We start from the raw sequence: 18,088 nt of genomic DNA on the forward strand, positions 1-18,088 counted from the left end.
GCATCTTCAAAATGGTGGAATGTGGTGTAAATCAAATTATACAAACCCCCCAAAAAAATCTATTTTAATTCCAGGATGTAAGGCAACAAATTACGAAAAATACCAAGGGGAGTGAATACTTTCGCAAGCCACTGTAGCTAAAAAGTAGTTAGCACAGTTGCTAATTAGCTAAAATCCTAAAGTTTTCCGTGATGAGATTCAAACATTCAACCTTTGCATTGCTAGATGTTTGCGTTATATTCACACCCATCCACCCCGACCAACCACCTTACTTTAGTTTTGCCTTAAGTAACTTTCTGTCTTATGGAACCATACCAAACGTAATATATCATACCAATTTGAGTGTCCCAGATTTACGTTTACTATGTTACGTCTACTCGATGAGAACAGGCTGTTTCTCTAAACCAACACTGACACACCACCACCACAAACTAGTGGAGGACCCATGTCAAGGCTAAGAGATGTTGATGACCATGTAAACCAGAGTTTTCCTGGTCTGGATACATGTTTAGCAAAAATTCCTGGCTCCATATAACCCTCAGCTCTGTAACTGTCCTCTTCCATTGACTTCTCTCATAGCCACTGTCAAATCTGGCTGGTGTAGAGCAGGACTCAAGTCATAATGACAACAGGAACATATTCATGTAATATTATGGTCAAGCAGGAATCAGGACAGGATATTTGCTCTTTTGTCTGACTTCCTTTGACATTACCCGTCTCAAACTGTCCTGGTCAGAAGATTACAGGATGCATCCGCTCCTCATTGATCCACATTGTTAAAACACAATTCAAATCCTTCTACATAATTATTGATTGGATCTGATAGGGATTGAGATGTGAGTCAAGACGAGGTGCATGTAGCAATGAAGCGAACAAGAACTTCCTAGCGGCATTCTGACCGGCTCAGGGCACAGTATTCCCGTTAGATTCCCATGAACGCTGAGGAGGTACATGGTGTTCCCGTTCCCTGGGTTAGCTAATGGAGAATCCATGCTATATCCATTACAGAGACATACACAGAGCTAATGTTCCTGAAAAGGCCGGAAGAGAGGGTTATGAGTTTTGTCTGGCACACAGGGGCGATCACAGAGTAGGAGCTTCTTAGTGTGTAGTGTAAAATGCTGATGTTCCAGCACATTCTGACAGGTCTAGTTATTCTTACTCTGGCTTACAACAGCCCCTGACAGAGTAGCACTCTCTAGACAGGTTCATTCTGAACCAGTCCTTTCTTTCACTTTCTATAAAGATGTGCTCTCTCCTTCTCCAAATGTTTAACTTGTCTATCTGACATGGTATAATGTGGAGAAGTCATTCCCTTTTGTTTGACTGTGCCAGCGATGGCATATCTTAGGCTACAGAATCCACTGAAGCATTCCATGACACCGACATTTAATATTCAAAGAATACGGTATGCATTCAGCATATGTCAGGTTTCATACAGTGCTTATTGCTCAAACTGTATGTCCTTAATGGTTCTTTGACCCCATTGACTCTGGAGTGTATTTGTGTATCTCTCTCTCTCTCTCTTTCTCTCCCTCTCTTTATCTTCTTCCAGAGGGGTCATCTCAACTTCTCACCCTTCGGTGCAGGGGCTGCGCTCTAAGGCAGGGAGGCGCTGGGAGCACCCCTCACGTTTAGGGACGAGGTGAGTGTCGTCATCCGTATCATACCCTACCTCGCTGCTCTCCCTTCCTCTCCTTTCAGCACTTCCTCTCCCTGTTGTATCCTTCTTGTATCCTGTCACCCTGCTCCCAAGTAAAGTTGCCCGTAACCACAGATCTAGGATCAGATTATTATCCCTGTAACCCTAACCTTAACCATTAGGAGGGGATATGCGAGTATAAGGGGCAGCCTCATCCTACTCTGTTCCACTCATTGCTCAAAAAGGAAACTGCAGTTCTGGGTTTGACTCTGAGCTTGACTCTCTGGTCTGACATTCAGCTAGGTTATGTGTCAAACTCATTCTACAGAGGGCCGAGTGTCTGCAGGTTTTTGCTCCTCCCTTGGACTTGATTGATGAATTAAGTTCACTGGTTAGTAAGAAACTCCCTCACCTGGTTTTCTAGGTCTTAATTAAAAGGAAAATCCAAAATCCAGCAGACTCTAGAACCTCCATGGAATGAGTTTGACACCACTGAGCTGCGGGGGGGGGGGGGGGGTTGTGATCTCCAGTTAAACCCCTAACCCTCAGTCACTTATGTTGAGCTGAAAGGATTGTACAGGTTTACGTAAACCTCCACCAAGCCTATAGGAGGGAAAGCTAAACCAATTACTGTATTGTTCATTCAACAAAATGCCTATGGAGGACGTTATAAGTTATGTTTTAGGGCATGAATTGGAGAAGGAAGTGTGTATAGTCAGGTGGGAAGATGAGTTAGGTAGTGAAGGTCACACATGCAGAGTAGAGAAGTGTGTATAGTCAGGTGGAAAGATGAGTTAGAGTTAGGTAGTGAAGGTCACACATGCAGAGTAGAGAAGTGTGCATGGAAATGGCCCGTAGTGACTAAAGTGTATAGGGAAAATCAGGACAGTGAGAGAGTTAATGGTATAAATACTCAAAGTTGGTGAGGTGGAGATAAATACCTAACGTTAAGGAAAGTTTACATGAGGTAGCATGTCAGTGAGTGGTTCTATCCTATAGAGCAGCTCAGTTATAGTTGGGGAGTTAAAACTTCTTACGGCTAGGGGTTCCGCTCGACAACATTCCGCTGAAAATTTCATACATTCACAAGTGCAATACACCAAGTTAAAGGTAAACTTCTTGTTAATCTACCCATCGTGTCCGATTTCAAAAAGGCTTTAGAGTGAAAGCACACCATATGATTATGTTAGGTCAGAGCCTAGTAACAAAAACACACACAGCCATTTTCCAGCCAAAGAGAGGAGTCACAAAAAGCAGAAATAGAGATAAAATGAATCACTAACCTTTGATGATCTTCATCAGATGGCACTCATAGGACTTCATGTTACACAATACATGTATGTTTTGTTCGATAAAGTTAATATTCATGTCCAAAAATCTAGTTTACATTGGCGCTTTTTGGTCAGTAATGTTGTGCCTCGAAAACATCCGATGAATTTTCAGAGAGCCACATCACTTTACAGAAATACTCATAATAAACTTTTATAAAAGCTACAACTATTATGTACAGACTTATAGATATACTTCTCCTTAATGCAACCACTGTGTCAGATTTCAAAAAAGCTTTACAGAAAAAGCAAACCATGCAATAATCTGATTACGGAGCTCAGACACAAAAACAAGCCATGCAGATTCCCCGCCATGTTGTGGAGTCAGTAAAAGTCAGAAATAGCATTATAAATATTCACTTACCTTTGATGATCTTCATCAGAATGCATTCCCAGGAATCCCAGTTCCACAATTAATGTTTGTTTTGTTCGATAAAGTCTATAATTTATGTCCAAATACCTCCATTTGTTAGCGAGTTTGGTAAACAAATCCAAACTCACAAGGCGCGGGCAAGTCCAGGCGAAATTTCAGACGAAAAGTTCAAAAAGTCATATTACAGTTCGTAGAAACATGTCAAATTAAGTATAGAATCAATCTTTAGGATGTTTTTAACATACATCTTCAATAATGTTCAAACCGGAGAATTCCGTTGTCTTTAGAATTGCAATGGAACGCAGTTTGCTCTCACGTGTGCGCGCGTGATCAGCTCCTGGCACTCTGGCAGGCCTCTGGTTGAATCAGCTCTCATTTGCCCCCACTTCACAGTAGAAGCCTCAAACAACGTTCTAAAGACTGTTGGCATCTAGCGGAAGCCTTAGGAAGTGCAATATGACCCCATAGACATTGTATATTCGATAGGCAATGAGTTGAAAAACTACAAATTTTAGATTTCCCACTTCCTGGTTGGATTTTTCTCAGGTTTTCGCCTGCCATATGAGTTCTGTTATACTCACAGACATCATTCAAACAGTTTTAGAAACGTCAGAGTGGTTTCTATCCAATACCACTAATAATATGCATATATTAGCTTCTGGGCCTGAGTAGCAGTAGGTTTACTCTGGGAAGGCTTTTCATCAGAACGTGAAAATGCTGCCCCCTATCCCAAACAGGTTTTAACCATCTAAGTGTGTAAACCAATATGCTGTATGGATCATTGAAGTGACCCCTTGGCTAACCCTTGTATAAGTAGCCTAGGGAGCGAGGAAAGGTGGGCTCTGTGTCCACATAATCACCCCCTCAGTAAATATGTGGATAGGCCCCACTCAAAGACGGACATTTTTGGAGAACATTAATCACATATTCGAAGAACGTTAATCGCATGTTTGGAGAAGGTTAATAGCATGTTTGGAGAATGTTAATCACGTTTGAGTGCAGTCCTTGGTTCTCAGCTTCTCTGTCGGACATCCTTGGCTGAGGGACGCCCTTCGAGGTTGTTCTTGCACCACACACACACAAGCACACACACACACACACACACTCATTCACAAAAGTGTGCTAAAGGTGGGTGTAAATTCTTCTCCATGTCAGTAATCTTCTCAAACGAAAGACAGATGCAGTTTTTTCTCCACTCAGATGACATGGATGCTACGCTACAGGACAGTCCCTACAGTCCCTGTGCCCAAGGAAGAGAAGGTAACCTTTCTAAATGATTACCTCCCCGTAGCACTCACATCAGTAGCCATGAAGTGCTTTGAAAGGCTGGTCATGGCTCACATCAACAGTATCCTCCTGGATACCCTAGACTCACTCCAATTCGTATACCACCCCAACAGATCCACAGATGACACAATCTCAATCGCACTTCACACTGCCCTTTCCCACTTGGACAAAAGGAACACCTATGTGAGAATACTGTTCATTGACTACAGTTCAGCGTTCAACACTATAGTGCCCACGAAGCTCATCACTAAGCCAAGGAACTTGGGACTAAACACCTCCGTCTGAAACTGGATCCTGGACTTCCTGACGGGCCGCCCCCAGGTGGTAAGGGTAGGCAACAACATGTCTGCCATGCTGATCCTCAACACTGGGGCCCCTCAGGGGTATGTACTTAGTCCCCTCCTGTACTCCCTGTTCACCAACAACTGTGTGGCCAAACACGACTCCAACACCATTTTTAAGTTTGCTGACAACACAACAGTGGTAGGCCTGACCACTGACAACAATGAGACAGCCTATAGGGAGGAGGTCAGAGGACTGGCAGTGTGGTGCCAGGACAACAACATCTCCCTCAATGTGAGCAAGACAAAGGACCTGATCGTGGACTACAGGAAAGGCGGGCCGAACAGGCCCTTATATTAACATCAACGGGGCTGTAGTGGAGCGGGTTGGTGTCCACATCACCAACAATCTATCATGGTCCAAACACACCAAGAGAGTCGTGAAGAGGGCACTACAAAACATTTTCCCCCTCAGGAGACTGAAAAGATTTGTCATAGGTCCCCAGATCCTCAAAAAGTTATACAGCTGCACCATCAAAGAGCATCCTGACCGGATGCATCACCGTCTGGTATGGCCACTGCTCGGAATCTGACCGTAAGGCACTACAGAGGCTAGTGTGTACGGCCCAGTACATCACTGGGGCCAAGTTTCCTGCCATCCAGGACCTATATAATAGGCAGTGTCAGAGGAAAGCCCATAAAATTGTCAGAGACTCCAGTCACCCAAGTCATAGACTGTTTTCTCTGCTACCGCACGGCAAGCGGTACCGGAGAGCCAAGTCTAGGACCAATAGGCTCCTTAACAGCTTCTACCGCCAAGCCATAAGACTGCTGAACAATTAATTAAATGTCCTCCAGACTATTACATTGACCCCTCTTCTTGAACTGTGGGTCAGAAGTTTACATACACTCAATTAATATTTGGTAGCATTGCCTTTAAATTGTTTCACTTGGGTCAACCGTTTCGGGTAGCCTTCCCACAAGTTTCCCACAATAAGTTGGGTGAATTTTGGCCCATTCCTCCTAACAGAGCTGGTGTAACTGAGTCAGGTTTGTAGGCCTCCTTGCTCGCACACGCTTTTTCAGTTCTGCTCACACATTTTCTATAGGATTGAGGTCAGGGCTTTGTGATGACCACTCCTATACCTTTACTTTGTTGTCCTTCAGCCATTTTGCCACAACTTTGGAAGTATGGTTGGGGTCATTGTCCATTTGGAAGACCCATTTGCGACCAAGCTTTCAAGACTGATGTCTTGAGATGTTGCTTAGTTAGTATATCCACATAATTTTCCTGCCTCATGATGCCATCTATTTTGTGAAGTGCACCAGTCCCTCCTGCAGCAAAGGACCCCCACAACATGATGCTGCCACCCCTGTGCTTCGCAGTTGGGATGGTGTTCTTCGGCTTTCAAGCCTCCCCTTTCTTCCTCCAAACATAACGATGGTCATTATGGCCAAACAGTTATGTTTTTGTTTCATCACACCAGAGGACATTTCTTCATGTGCAGTTGCAAACCGTAGCCTTGCTTTTTTATGGCTGTTTTGGAACAGTGGCTGCTTCCTTGCTGAGCGGCCTTTCAGGTTATGTCGATATAGGACTTGTTTTACTGTGGATACAGATACTTTTTTTGTACCTGTTTTCTCCAGCATCTTCACAAGGTCCTTTGCTGTTTTTCTAGATTTTTTTGCACTTTCGCACCAAAGTACGTTCATCTCTAGGAGACAGAACGCGTCTCTTTCCTGAGTGGTATGACGGCTGCGTGGTCCCATGGTGCTTATACTTGCGTACTATTGTTTGTACAGATGAACATGGTACCTTCAGGCATTTGGAAACTGCTCCCAAGGATGAAGCAGACTTGTGGAGGTCTACAATTTTTTTCTTAGGACTTGGCTGATTTCTTTTGATTTTCCCATGATGTCAAGCAAACGAGACACTGAGTTTGAAGGTAGGCCTTGAAATACATCCACAGGTACACCTCCAATTTACTCAAATGATGTCAATTAGCCTATCAGAAGCTTCTAAAGCCATGATATCATTTTCTGGAATTTTCCAAGCTGTTTAAAGGCACAGTCTACTTAGTGTATGTAAACTTCTGACCCACTGGAATTGTGATACAGTGAATTATAAGTGAAATAGTCTGTCTGTAAACAATTGTTGGAATAATTCCTTGTGTCATGCACTAAGTAGATGTCCTAACCGACTTGCCAAAACTATAGTTTGTTCACAAGAAATTTGTGGAGTGGTTGAAAAACGGGTTTTAATGACGCCAACCTAAGTGTATGTAAACTTCCGACTTCAACTGTGTCTATTCTGTAACCATGGCGCCCATCCCCCTTTCTCTCTGTGTGGTATTCATCAACAGCTTAATTTTCTTAAATCTTATTTTAATGTGTATCTTTGACTATGATTAAAACAATTGTTGAAGGGATCTGCGTAGATTATTTCATTCTAAAAAATTACTTGTAATTGCAATATTTCTGAATGTGAAATGTAGATCCTTGACCTGTATTTCCCTGTCTCTTCAAAAACCCTTGATTTCTGTATCAGGATATGAAAAAAAATAGTTTGATGACGCAAATTAGCGCAACGACAGATGTAGGGCGACTTTGGAAAAATACGTCAGGGTTAAGAATTGAGTCATACAGTATACTCTATCTCAGAAGACAACCTAGCATTGTTCCCAGGATCATGAAATCATCCATCTCCATTCAACATAAACATGTACCAGAGATAGTACGCAGCAGTTCCATAGTTCTATATTAAAGTAACTCCTATATCCCTGTGGATATCCCTGTGCACCTGTTGTCCCTCTCCTCCTATAACAACACAACGAAAGACGCATTCAGCATTGCCCTGAAAAAGCCCTTCATTTCAAACCTTGGGAACTTATCATTTTTCTTATGACAAGATAACTGGTGGGGAAAACTCAATAGGGACTTTGAAGTGACGTCATTCGCCTTCCCCTATCTAATCGAGCCTCTGGATAGAACCCGGTCCCAGCTCCATTATGATTAGTGGATTGAAGAGCTGGGAAAGACTCTGCGACCCAGAACCCCTTTATATTAGTCACATTCCAAACAGTGTTTATGTAGGATTAGCAGATCAGAAGAGATCAGTACTGGAATGGGTAGTGTGTTTGTGAGTGTTTTAAAGTTTCAAGTTTTATTAGTGGTATGTACAGGATACACATGGTATACACCGTCCAATGAAATGCTTACTTGCAGGTTAAATGTAAATACAGTAATAAAATATAAGAATAAGAACATAAAGTAAATGGCTCAATAGAATAAACATTTTAGTATAAGTATAATACAGGAAGGCACCATTTATAGTCCAATATTTACACGTGTTTTGGGGAAGAGGGGGTTAAGGGGCAATTGTTTAAATTGTGGAGTATTTAGCAATCATAATAAGTCTGGTAGCAGCAGTTGTGGTGTGTGTGTGTGTGTGTGTGTGTGTGTGTGTGTGTGTGTGTGTGTGTGTGTGTGCGCGCAAACGTGCTGAGAATCAGAACAGGTGGTCAGTCAAGTTCAAGTGTTCAGCAGTCTTCTGATGGCCTGTAGATAGAAATTGCCTCTGAACCTGTTGGCACAGACCTCTTTCTCCGATATTGTCTGCCCGACAGTAAGGATATAGACAGTTCGTGCCTGGGATGTGGGTCCTTGACGATGCGGCAGGCCTTCCCAGGCACCGTTTCGAGTAGATGTTCTGGACTGTTGGGAACACAGTCCCAGTGATGTACTGTACTGGGCCATCTTTACCCTCCGCTGGAGGGCCTTGCGGTCATGGATGAAGCAATTTCCGTACCAGGCCGTGATGCAACCGGTCAGGATGCTATCTATGGTGCAGCATTTGGATACGTCCCGGGGTGGCATGCCGGATTTCTTCAGCCGCCTTAGGAGGTAGAAGCTCTGTTGCAACCTCTTGACAAGAGTGATGTTGTTGTTGGTCCATGTCAAGTCCTCGGTGATGTGGACACTGAGGAACTTAAAACTGCTGACTCTCTCCACTGCAGTCCCGTTGATGTGGATCAGGACATGTTCCCTCTAGCTTCCTGAAGTCAACAATCAACGTCTTTGTTTTGCTGATGTTGAGGGAAAGGTGGTTGTACTGGCACTACAATGCCAGTTCACTTACCTCCTCCCTATACAATGACTCACCGTTGTTGGTTATCAGGCCTACAAGTTTGGTGTCTTCAACAAACTTGATGATGGAGTTGGTGTTGTGCAAAGCCACGCAGTGGGTGAACAGGGAGTACAGCAGAGGACTGAGGACACACCCCTGAGGGGCCCCTGTGTTAAGAGTCAGTGTGGAGGAGATGTTGTTGCCAATTCTCACAGCCTGTGTGCGTACGTGTGTGCGTGCTTTTGTTAGAACCAGCGGGCTCTTTGAACGATGGCTGGAATGTCTGACTTAGGGCTGTTTCACAATAAAGAATGGAAAGGGACAGAAAGGAGGAAAGGAGGGATAAAGAGAGAATGATTGAAAGAGGGATGGAGAGGAGAAGGCGAGACTGAGAGGGATCAGAGCTTGTCCAACCACATCAACTAAGGATAATCCCAGTCTTACATGAGTATGTGTTTGTGATGTGTGTTTGTGTGTGTGTGTCCATGTCTGTATGCATGCCCAGTATGGTTGTCCTGTTGCACGCAGAGCTTTCTCAGAATTGAATCATGTTGTGTGTGTCCGTCCCGCTGGGTTCCCTAAGCCTGGGGTTCCCAAACCTTTACTGCACATGACCATAAATTGACAATTGAAAATACTGGGGACCCCACTTTGAAAAATGATACCCCCTAGTGTGCTCATATTCACAAAATGGTAGGTCCTGCAGGCTGCCCCTACACATAATGACATGAACGCTCATTCTAATAGTGTAATAGCTCTTTAATTGACACTAAAAAGTTGTTTTCTATTCCCATTTTAAATGAGATAACAGTTCCTAATTTGTTTGATAAGAACAGATTTTTTCATGGGACCCCATTTCAATTTCAGGGGAACTGGGGTCCTGACCGTAAGTGTGGGAATCACTGCCCTAAGCCCTGCATGTGGAACAGGAAGGCCACACATCCAGGTCATTAGAGGTCACTCATTCATTCTCTTTTACTCTCTCGCTCGCTCTCTCTCTCTCTTTCTCTCTCTCTCATTTTTGTTTCTGTTACTATGGTTATTGCTCTAGGACGCAGAGTCTGTGTATGTGTGGGTAGGTACATGTCCCGACTGTGGACTAAATGTTCATCCAAACACATAGTAGCCATATTTCTATTATTTTGTCTCAGCCGAGTGTGCTTTGAACATTTAACAGCATAATAGACATACATAGGGTATACCAAATACAGATACAAGCACATATTAAACGGTTTGGTTAAAGGTTAAAAAAACACTGTTCTAACATGTTTTATTTATTTAACTAGGCAAGTCAGTAAAGAACAAATTCTTATTTACAATGACGGTCTACCGGGCATCAGTGTGTTAACTACCTTGTACAGGGGTAGAACGACAGATTTTTACCTTGTCAGTCTCAGGGATTTGATCCAGCAACCTTTCGGTTACTGGCCCAGCGCTCTAACCACTCGTCTATCTGCCGCCCCTATTTGGCTCTCTTCACCATACCCTCTCAGTGTTCTAAAACCCAGGGTATGTTGATGTGTACTGGTCTACGTTGTTCTTTCTGATTTCCCCCTGTTCTGCTCCCCCAGTGTCTGACCCCAGTGGGAGGTGGTCACCCCTGACCTTTGATTGACAGCTGTGAATTACCACTGTTCATCCCAGATGATCATCTTATTACCATAACATTATCATACTATCACCATATTGATTTATACACTGTCTCTTGGCACAGGTCAGGGTGAATGTACTCTGAGTATAAACACGTGTGCACAGACAAAGAAACAAAAAAACATGCACGGATGCTTACATGTGTTTTTGGAAAGGGGTAAATTGTGCAGTATTTAGCAACAATAATAAGAGTCTGGTATCAGTGTGTGTGTGTGTGTGTGTGTGTGTGTGTGTGTGTGTGTGTGTTTTGTGCATTCGTGCATTTGTGTGTGTGGTCCAAGCACAAGCTCCAAGGGCATCCCTCATCCAAGGACATCCGACAGAGAAGCTGAGAGCCAAGTCTGCCCCCAAAAATGGAACGGGGAAAAAGTAAGGAACTGGTCTCTGGGCCCAAAATTGGTTAAAGAAAATTGTGATAAATAAAAAAGTATATCAGTTTAATTTAAGGACCAGAAAATGTACAGCTGTGCCATATGGATTGCGAAATAGTTGGGAAGAGATTTGTGACGTACCAATTCCATGGCACATGGTTTATGAACTGATATGCAAAACGACTCCAGATTCAAAACCTTATTATTAAAAATTCTAAATTATTTTACACAATTCTTGCAAAAAATAAAATGTTATATATATGCGGGATACAGCCATCCCAGCTCTGCAAATTTTGCTGCGAAGAGACAGAATCATTAGATAATTTGTTTTGGTATTGTCCATATGTAGCTTGTTTTTGGTCTCAAGTCCAGAAACTGCTGAAGAATTGCATCATTTACCTGGAGACAGCACTACTGGGCGATCTGAAAAGTCATAGTCAATCGATCAATAATATAATAATACTTATAGCAAAATGTTATCTTTAATTTACAATCTGTAGAAACTATGAGAAACTAAAGGTTCAGAAGTTTTGTGAAACATCACAGCACAGTTGAAAAATATATATCAAATAGAAATCCAATATGGATGATGTTAATAGATAGATGGAGCTGAAGAGTGGGACTAATAACAACAAGATAACTAATGTAAAAATATACTGTGTCCGTAAAATGTATATAGGATCAGACGTTTTGTGAAACAGCACAGCTAAAATTATATGGCAAATAGAAATTAAACAGGATGGTCTTCAAAAATATCTGAGAGGGGTTGAGGGTAGCTGAAGGATAGGAGTAAAAACAAACTAAATGTAACTATTGTAAAATAGATTGCGTCTGTCAAATGTATATAATATTGATAAGATGGAAGTAGAAGCCTAAGTGTTGTTGTTCATTAGTTTACTCCAATTAGGGGAAAGGTGGTAGGGCTATTAGAAAATAATAAAGGAAAATATATTTAAAAAATATTTGTATATAATTTATATACAGTACCAGTCAAAAGTTTGGGGACACTTACTTATTCAAGGGTTTTTCTTTATTTTACTATTTTCTACATTGTAGGGTAATAGGGAAGAGATCAATAGTCTGAAACAACACATATCGAATCATGTAGTAACAAAAAAAAGTGTTAAACAAACGTGACACTTGGCATTCAGGCCAAATAGTTCAATCCTGATTTCATCACACCAGATAATCTTGTTTCTCATGGTCTGAGAGTCCTTTTGGCAAACTCCTAGCAGGCTGTCATTTGCCTTATACTGAGGAGTGGCTTCCATCTACCATAAAGGCCTGATTGGTAGAGTGCTGCAGAGATGATTGTCTTTCTAGAAGGTCCTCCCATCTTCACAGAGGAACTCTGGAGCTCTGTCAGAGTGACCACCAGGTTCTTGGTCACATCCCTGACCAAAACACTTCTGCCCCTATAGCTCAGTTTGGCTGGACGGCCAGCTCTAGAAGAGTCTTAGTGGTTCTCTAACTCATCATTCCACCTGACTATACACACACACTTCCTTCTCTAATTCATGCCCTAAAACACCAACACACATCTCTGAGTGTATACGTGTGTGTTTCAATGTATGCTTCCCAGTTGTGGCCATTGATCTTTTTCTTATTTGAAATCGCAACAACAAAGTGACTTAATTTTCTATCAAAAGAGTGTGAATTAGCTGTCTGTCTGTGTTGGTTGTTTACAAGCCTGTGTGTTGGGGTAAATTAATGACCTCATCTTTACAATGACTACCGCAACACCATTACTACCAAATGGGGATGATGTCATTCACTATGGAGTAGAGAGGGTCATAGAATCACAGTCTGTCACACTGGACTTCTGCATTTTAACATATGGATAGACGAGATTACAGTTTTACCAATTTGACTTCAGATTCCAACGTTTCTCCAAACTTCAAATTTAGACGGTTGTGTTAAGGATAGGGTTAGGGTTCCAAAAGAAACAACTTGATGGTTAAGTTTAGGCTTTAATTCTGAATGGTTAAGGTCAGGGTTAAGGTCAGGGTTAAGGTCAGGGTTAAGGTCAGGGTTAAGGTCAGGGTCAAGGTCAGGGTTAAGGTCAGGGTTAAGGTAAGGGTTAAGGTCAGGGTTAAGGTCAGGGTTAAGGTAAGGGTTAAGGTCAGGGTTAAGGTCAGGGTTAAGGTCAGGGTTAAGGAAAGGGTTAAGGTCAAGGTCAAGGTACGGGTTAAGGTCAGGGTTAAGGTCAGAGTTAAGGTAAGGGTTAACGTTAAGGTCAGGGTTAAGGAAAGGGTTAAGGTCAAGGTCGGGGTCAAGGTCAGGGTTAACGTAAGGGATAAGGTAAAAACTAAAATGTGTGCCAAGCACTGGAATTGAACACACTCGGAGCAGAAACTCGCGGCTTACTTCCATCCTGTCCACAACTCCCTAGCAAACCCAAGCCTACTTGATGGTAATAGCGCTCACCGTTGCCCCTAGTGGCCGTTTTTTAAAGTAATCTCCCAATTTCCCCTTGGATCTTGAGCAACGTGGCTGGGATAGCATAATGTCAGTGTGTTTGTGTGTGTTCCTGTCTCTCTCATGCATCTCTCTATGTGTGTGTGTGTGTGTGTGTGTGTGTGTGTGTGTGTGTGTGTGTGTGTGTGTGTGTGTGTGTGTGTGTGTGTGTGTGTGTGTGCGCGTGCGTGCGTGCGTGCGTGCGTGCGCGAGTGTGCGTGTGCACGTGCTTGGCAGTAGGACATAGGGTTCCTGTCTGCTGTTTCAGTAGCCAGTGTTCCTGGCGTCAGGGCTCAGAATAGCCTGGCAGAGATGTGTAAATTATGGATTAGGTCGCTGAGCACTGTGCTGGTACAGGCAATCAATCTCTGTGTGTGTGTGCATGTGCTTGTGTCTGTCTGTCTGTCCGTGTGTGTGTGTGTCTCCTGGATTCCTAGAGTGTGTCAGTGCTGTACTGTATGCTTGGCAGTGTGTGTAAAATGTTGCGGAGTCCCTCTGGTTTTATTTAGCCTTGATGCTCTCCTCGGCTCCCTCTCTTAACAGATCACAAAGACAGGAATCACTTTCACCTCCAACCAGCTCTCACAGTCTCATGTCAGAATTAGACATTCATCAATGTTTCTAAAACGTAAGATTTCAAGGTGCTTAAGGTTAAGTTTGGGCACTAACTCCGAATGGTTAAGGTAATCGTTAAGGTTTGGGATAGTTGAATCAAAAATATTAAAAACTATCGCTGGGATTCGAACAAGAATCAAACTCAAAAGCAGCAGAAAAGGTCAAATAAGGTCACCAAAAATGACATGACTGGCCCTTTTGAACCAGAGGCAGGTGCTTACGCCCATCCCCATCCACAACATCCCTGCAAAACCAGAACCGTAACACTGTTGCCCTGCCGGTTGCTGCCTCATGCCACCATTCTGTCAGAGCCCATTGTCGTCTCACACGCACACTCGTGCAGACACACAAACACACAGACACACCTTGCATCCGTCCCTGTTGGTGTTGATATATAGACTGTCCAGAACAGGATATGGAAATTATGTCTTTAAAGATTTCAATCAAAATGGGGCGTCCCCCTGCCTACCACGGTTTCATTTCCTCTGCCTCCGTTCTAATGGGACTGGAAGGAAACTGGCACACTGAGAGGGAACAGAGAGGGAATCAGCTCAATGGTTATGTCTCATTCAGAATGATGGATCGGGGTTGGATGGCCTATTTCTCTTCAGCTGATATGGAGGTTTGCTCCAGCCAGATCATGATGAGAATATGATTCTGTATGATGTATAGATTTTCCTCCAGGTCTTTCAGAAAGCCATTGATATCTGAGATAAGATGAGTTGTTTTGGTCTTCCCTATTCTCCACCATTACCCCACTGCTTGTCATTACACACAACTCAGCATGTTTCTGGGTCCTACTCACCCTGGCCATATCTACTGGACTGGACTGTGCTCTATGATGTCTGCCTATTGCTTTCTCTAGGATTGATAATAATTCACCCCTCTCCTTCTGCCAGGTGATCCAACATCTGCGTGGGTGTGGAGGAAACGCGGGTGCTGACCTGGGGGAGGGGCGGGCCGACTGGAGGACCCAACGGGACACCAACGGAACACTACGAAACCCGGACACTACGCTGGTCTGGGCCAATAGGAGGTCCTCTCTATAGTGGGAGGATGACCGACCGACCACCCCTCTCCTCTCCTCACACATCCTCTCATGTCTACACCCTGCCTCCTGCCCCTCCCTCCTGCCCAGGTCTGCCACCCCATTGGGCAAAGGACAGGTCCATCAGAGAGTGAGACAATGCATAAGATAAGACAATCCAACCGACAAGAGCATTTACAAAGAAAGGAGGGAGAAATGGAATAGAGCAGCAATCACAATCCATGTCCCTCCTTCCACTCTCTCTCTGTCTCTCTCTCTGTCTCTCTCTCTCTCTGTCTCTCTCTCTCTCTGTCTCTCAGTCTCTCTCTCTCTCTCTCTGTCTCGCTCTCTCATCTGATAGTAGGAGGGGGCTTGGCATGACAGAGCAGGGATTGCAGAAGTTCTGTGACCAGGGACTCTCCTCCAGCTCAGAACCCAGAGAGGGAGCCTCATCATTGGGCTAGATCTGTGCCTATGTGCAGAACAGTGTGTATACCCCCCTGTGCATATCCTCTGTTGAATCTCACTGGTCTGGTGTTCAGAACAGTCACCATCTCTAGGACCAGGAAGTTTTCCAGATCATGTGATCTGAGCAGGTAAAACTCCTGTCTAGTCCTCTGAACTCCTTCAGGTATCAGCTACCGCTTTAGCCTCGCACAGGCAACTAGGTGCTTCAGGTGCTTCTGTAACCCTGGCAACAATAGATCAGAGGTCAAGGAAACCCCAAGGTGCACTTCTTTCACCCCCTGCTAGCCACCAGCCTTTCGCTTTAGCACAAAACTGTATGGAAGAGCCACCCAAACACCATACTGAGTGCAGATATGTACTGCCCCCACCGGCCCAGTGATGGATACTAATCCCAGAAAACACGCTAAAAGTATTACTGACTAGACAACACTAAATCAAAGCTGTTTTGACAACGATGGGGATAGTAGCTAGTTCATGAAGAAAGAACGCCATTGGTCAGATTGTATCAATGTTCTGTAAGGTTTTTACTGGCCTTAGTGCCATATAACAGGAGGCCAGTCAAACTCAGCTACAGATAATGTATTTTACTGATGAGTTAATAAAGCACACAAACAGACTGAATAGGGAACAGTGTAGATGACCAACACACAACTATCTCTGGCAGTCCCTCAATGTACTTCTTATCTAGATTTATTTTACAAACATCTCATAGAAATAAACTGTACTTTCTTCATATTAGTGTCCCATTTGCACCTGAATCGTTTGATGTGTTACATCTTATGTAAAACAATGTTAGGAGTCTACAAGTTTCTGTAGAATTCAAGGCTGCAACTCAAGCACAACTGAGTTCTCAAGTAAAGCTACCCTCAACCTCCTCATTCCCCCACCCTGTCTCCTCATTACCCTCCCAACCTCCATAATATCCCATCACCGCCTCCAGGATGCTGTAGGGGTTAGAGGGCGTTGCCAGGGTAACCTCCCTGTGAATAATGGCTGACGTTTAATGTGGTTTTGACTAGATGAGCTACAGCATATGTCAGAATAGACTTTTCATAGCGGGTTAAAAGAATGTACGCAGCAGGTTAGGATAATTAGGTTGTTAGGAAAAGGGTTAGAGTTAGCTAAAATGCTGTATCCCATCTAGCCATGACCATTTAATGTCCAAATGTTTTATTTACTATAGCAGAAGAGCACAGAAATGGAAAGATGGAAAGAGAAAATTGTCTATATGGAAGATAGTTTCATGCAATGACTGAGGCAAAGAGCAGAGGTTCATTTTATAATGTGAATACCTTTTTTTGCCACATGATTGCCTATTGATATGAAACTTCTTTAAACTGTATTTATCTTGTGTGTTTGTTTGTTTCCCTGTGACTCCATTGTAAAACTGTTGTCAATTTTCTCATGTCAGAAATACTGATGTTTCCTATCATTTATTTGTCTGATTGTTGTTAGGATGTTAAATTGCACAATATCGATGTGTGGAGTGGTGTCCACATCATAAAAAAGTAGCTAAAAAATTGCCTTTAACCACTGATATAGGATCAAATATTTTCAACATCCCCCTAATGGTTATGGTTAGGATTGAGAGAATGGTAATCTGATCCTAGATCTGTGGTAAGGGGCACCTAACACTGGCCATGGTAAATTGGATGGGTGTGTCTGTGCAAGCCATTTGATCATAGAAGATTGATGTGACTGTAAAACCCAGGAAGTAGCTCTGATTGTTTTCTCATGTACACTGATCATCCTCCTTTAATAGGAATTAGCAACGCCATCACAAGCTCTATATTGGTTGTTGACCGCACCGTGTGTGTGTGTGTGTGTGTGTGTGTGTGTGTGTGTGTGTGTGTGTGTGTGTGTGTGTGTGTGTGTGTGTGTGTGTGTGTGTGTGTGTGTGTGTGAGTGAGTGATAAGAAACACTCAATTTTAAACAGTAATGAAGCTAGACAACATCAGTCACAGATTAGGAGTGAGCCACTTAACCAGACATGGCCGTGCCTGACCTTTGGTGGGGCAGGTGCTCAAAGCAACCCCACACCCTCCACAAAGATGAACCCTAATTCCACTTTTCTACTGCTCCTGTAGCCAAATTCTAATTTGAGGTTAAAATATGAAATAAGCGGTGATTTTCTACAAGAGTTGGTCCCTTCTCACACATTGTAGGCTAAGAACAATAGAACCACTACCGAGGTGGGCTATATGAGCTGATCATCTCTAATGTAGGCTAGATGATTCAGCTATATAATGTAGGCTATGTTGTCAAAACAAGCGAACTAGTCTTTACTTGATTTCAAGTTCTTCTACTGACAAACAGTCAAATTGCAGTTGCCCCCTTTCCTATCCCTGATCATGAGACAACACATGCTAGCAACTCCAAAGTAACCTACTGCCGATATTCATTTCAAACTCCATACCTGGCACCTGTGGGTAGCTAGTTCGTGCATGTGACAAAGAGTGGGG

At 43.2% G+C, this 18,088-nt stretch overlaps 1 protein-coding gene across 1 annotated transcript in view; it reads left to right on the forward strand.

The window, feature by feature from the left end:
- LOC110504559 (unconventional myosin-XVI) overlaps positions 1–17,531 on the forward strand; it is a 223,858-nt gene extending 206,327 nt beyond the window's left edge. Inside the window, exons 35-36 of the mRNA XM_036975024.1 lie at positions 1,556–1,645; positions 15,030–17,531. Of these exons, the coding sequence (XP_036830919.1) occupies positions 1,556–1,603 (48 nt within the window). The 3' untranslated portion in view covers positions 1,604–1,645; positions 15,030–17,531. The remainder of the gene's footprint in view (positions 1–1,555; positions 1,646–15,029) is intronic.
- The last annotated feature ends 557 nt before the right edge of the window (positions 17,532–18,088 follow it).

This window comes from Oncorhynchus mykiss, chromosome 3 (assembly GCF_013265735.2).
Source record: "Oncorhynchus mykiss isolate Arlee chromosome 3, USDA_OmykA_1.1, whole genome shotgun sequence".
NCBI lineage: Eukaryota > Metazoa > Chordata > Actinopteri > Salmoniformes > Salmonidae > Oncorhynchus > Oncorhynchus mykiss.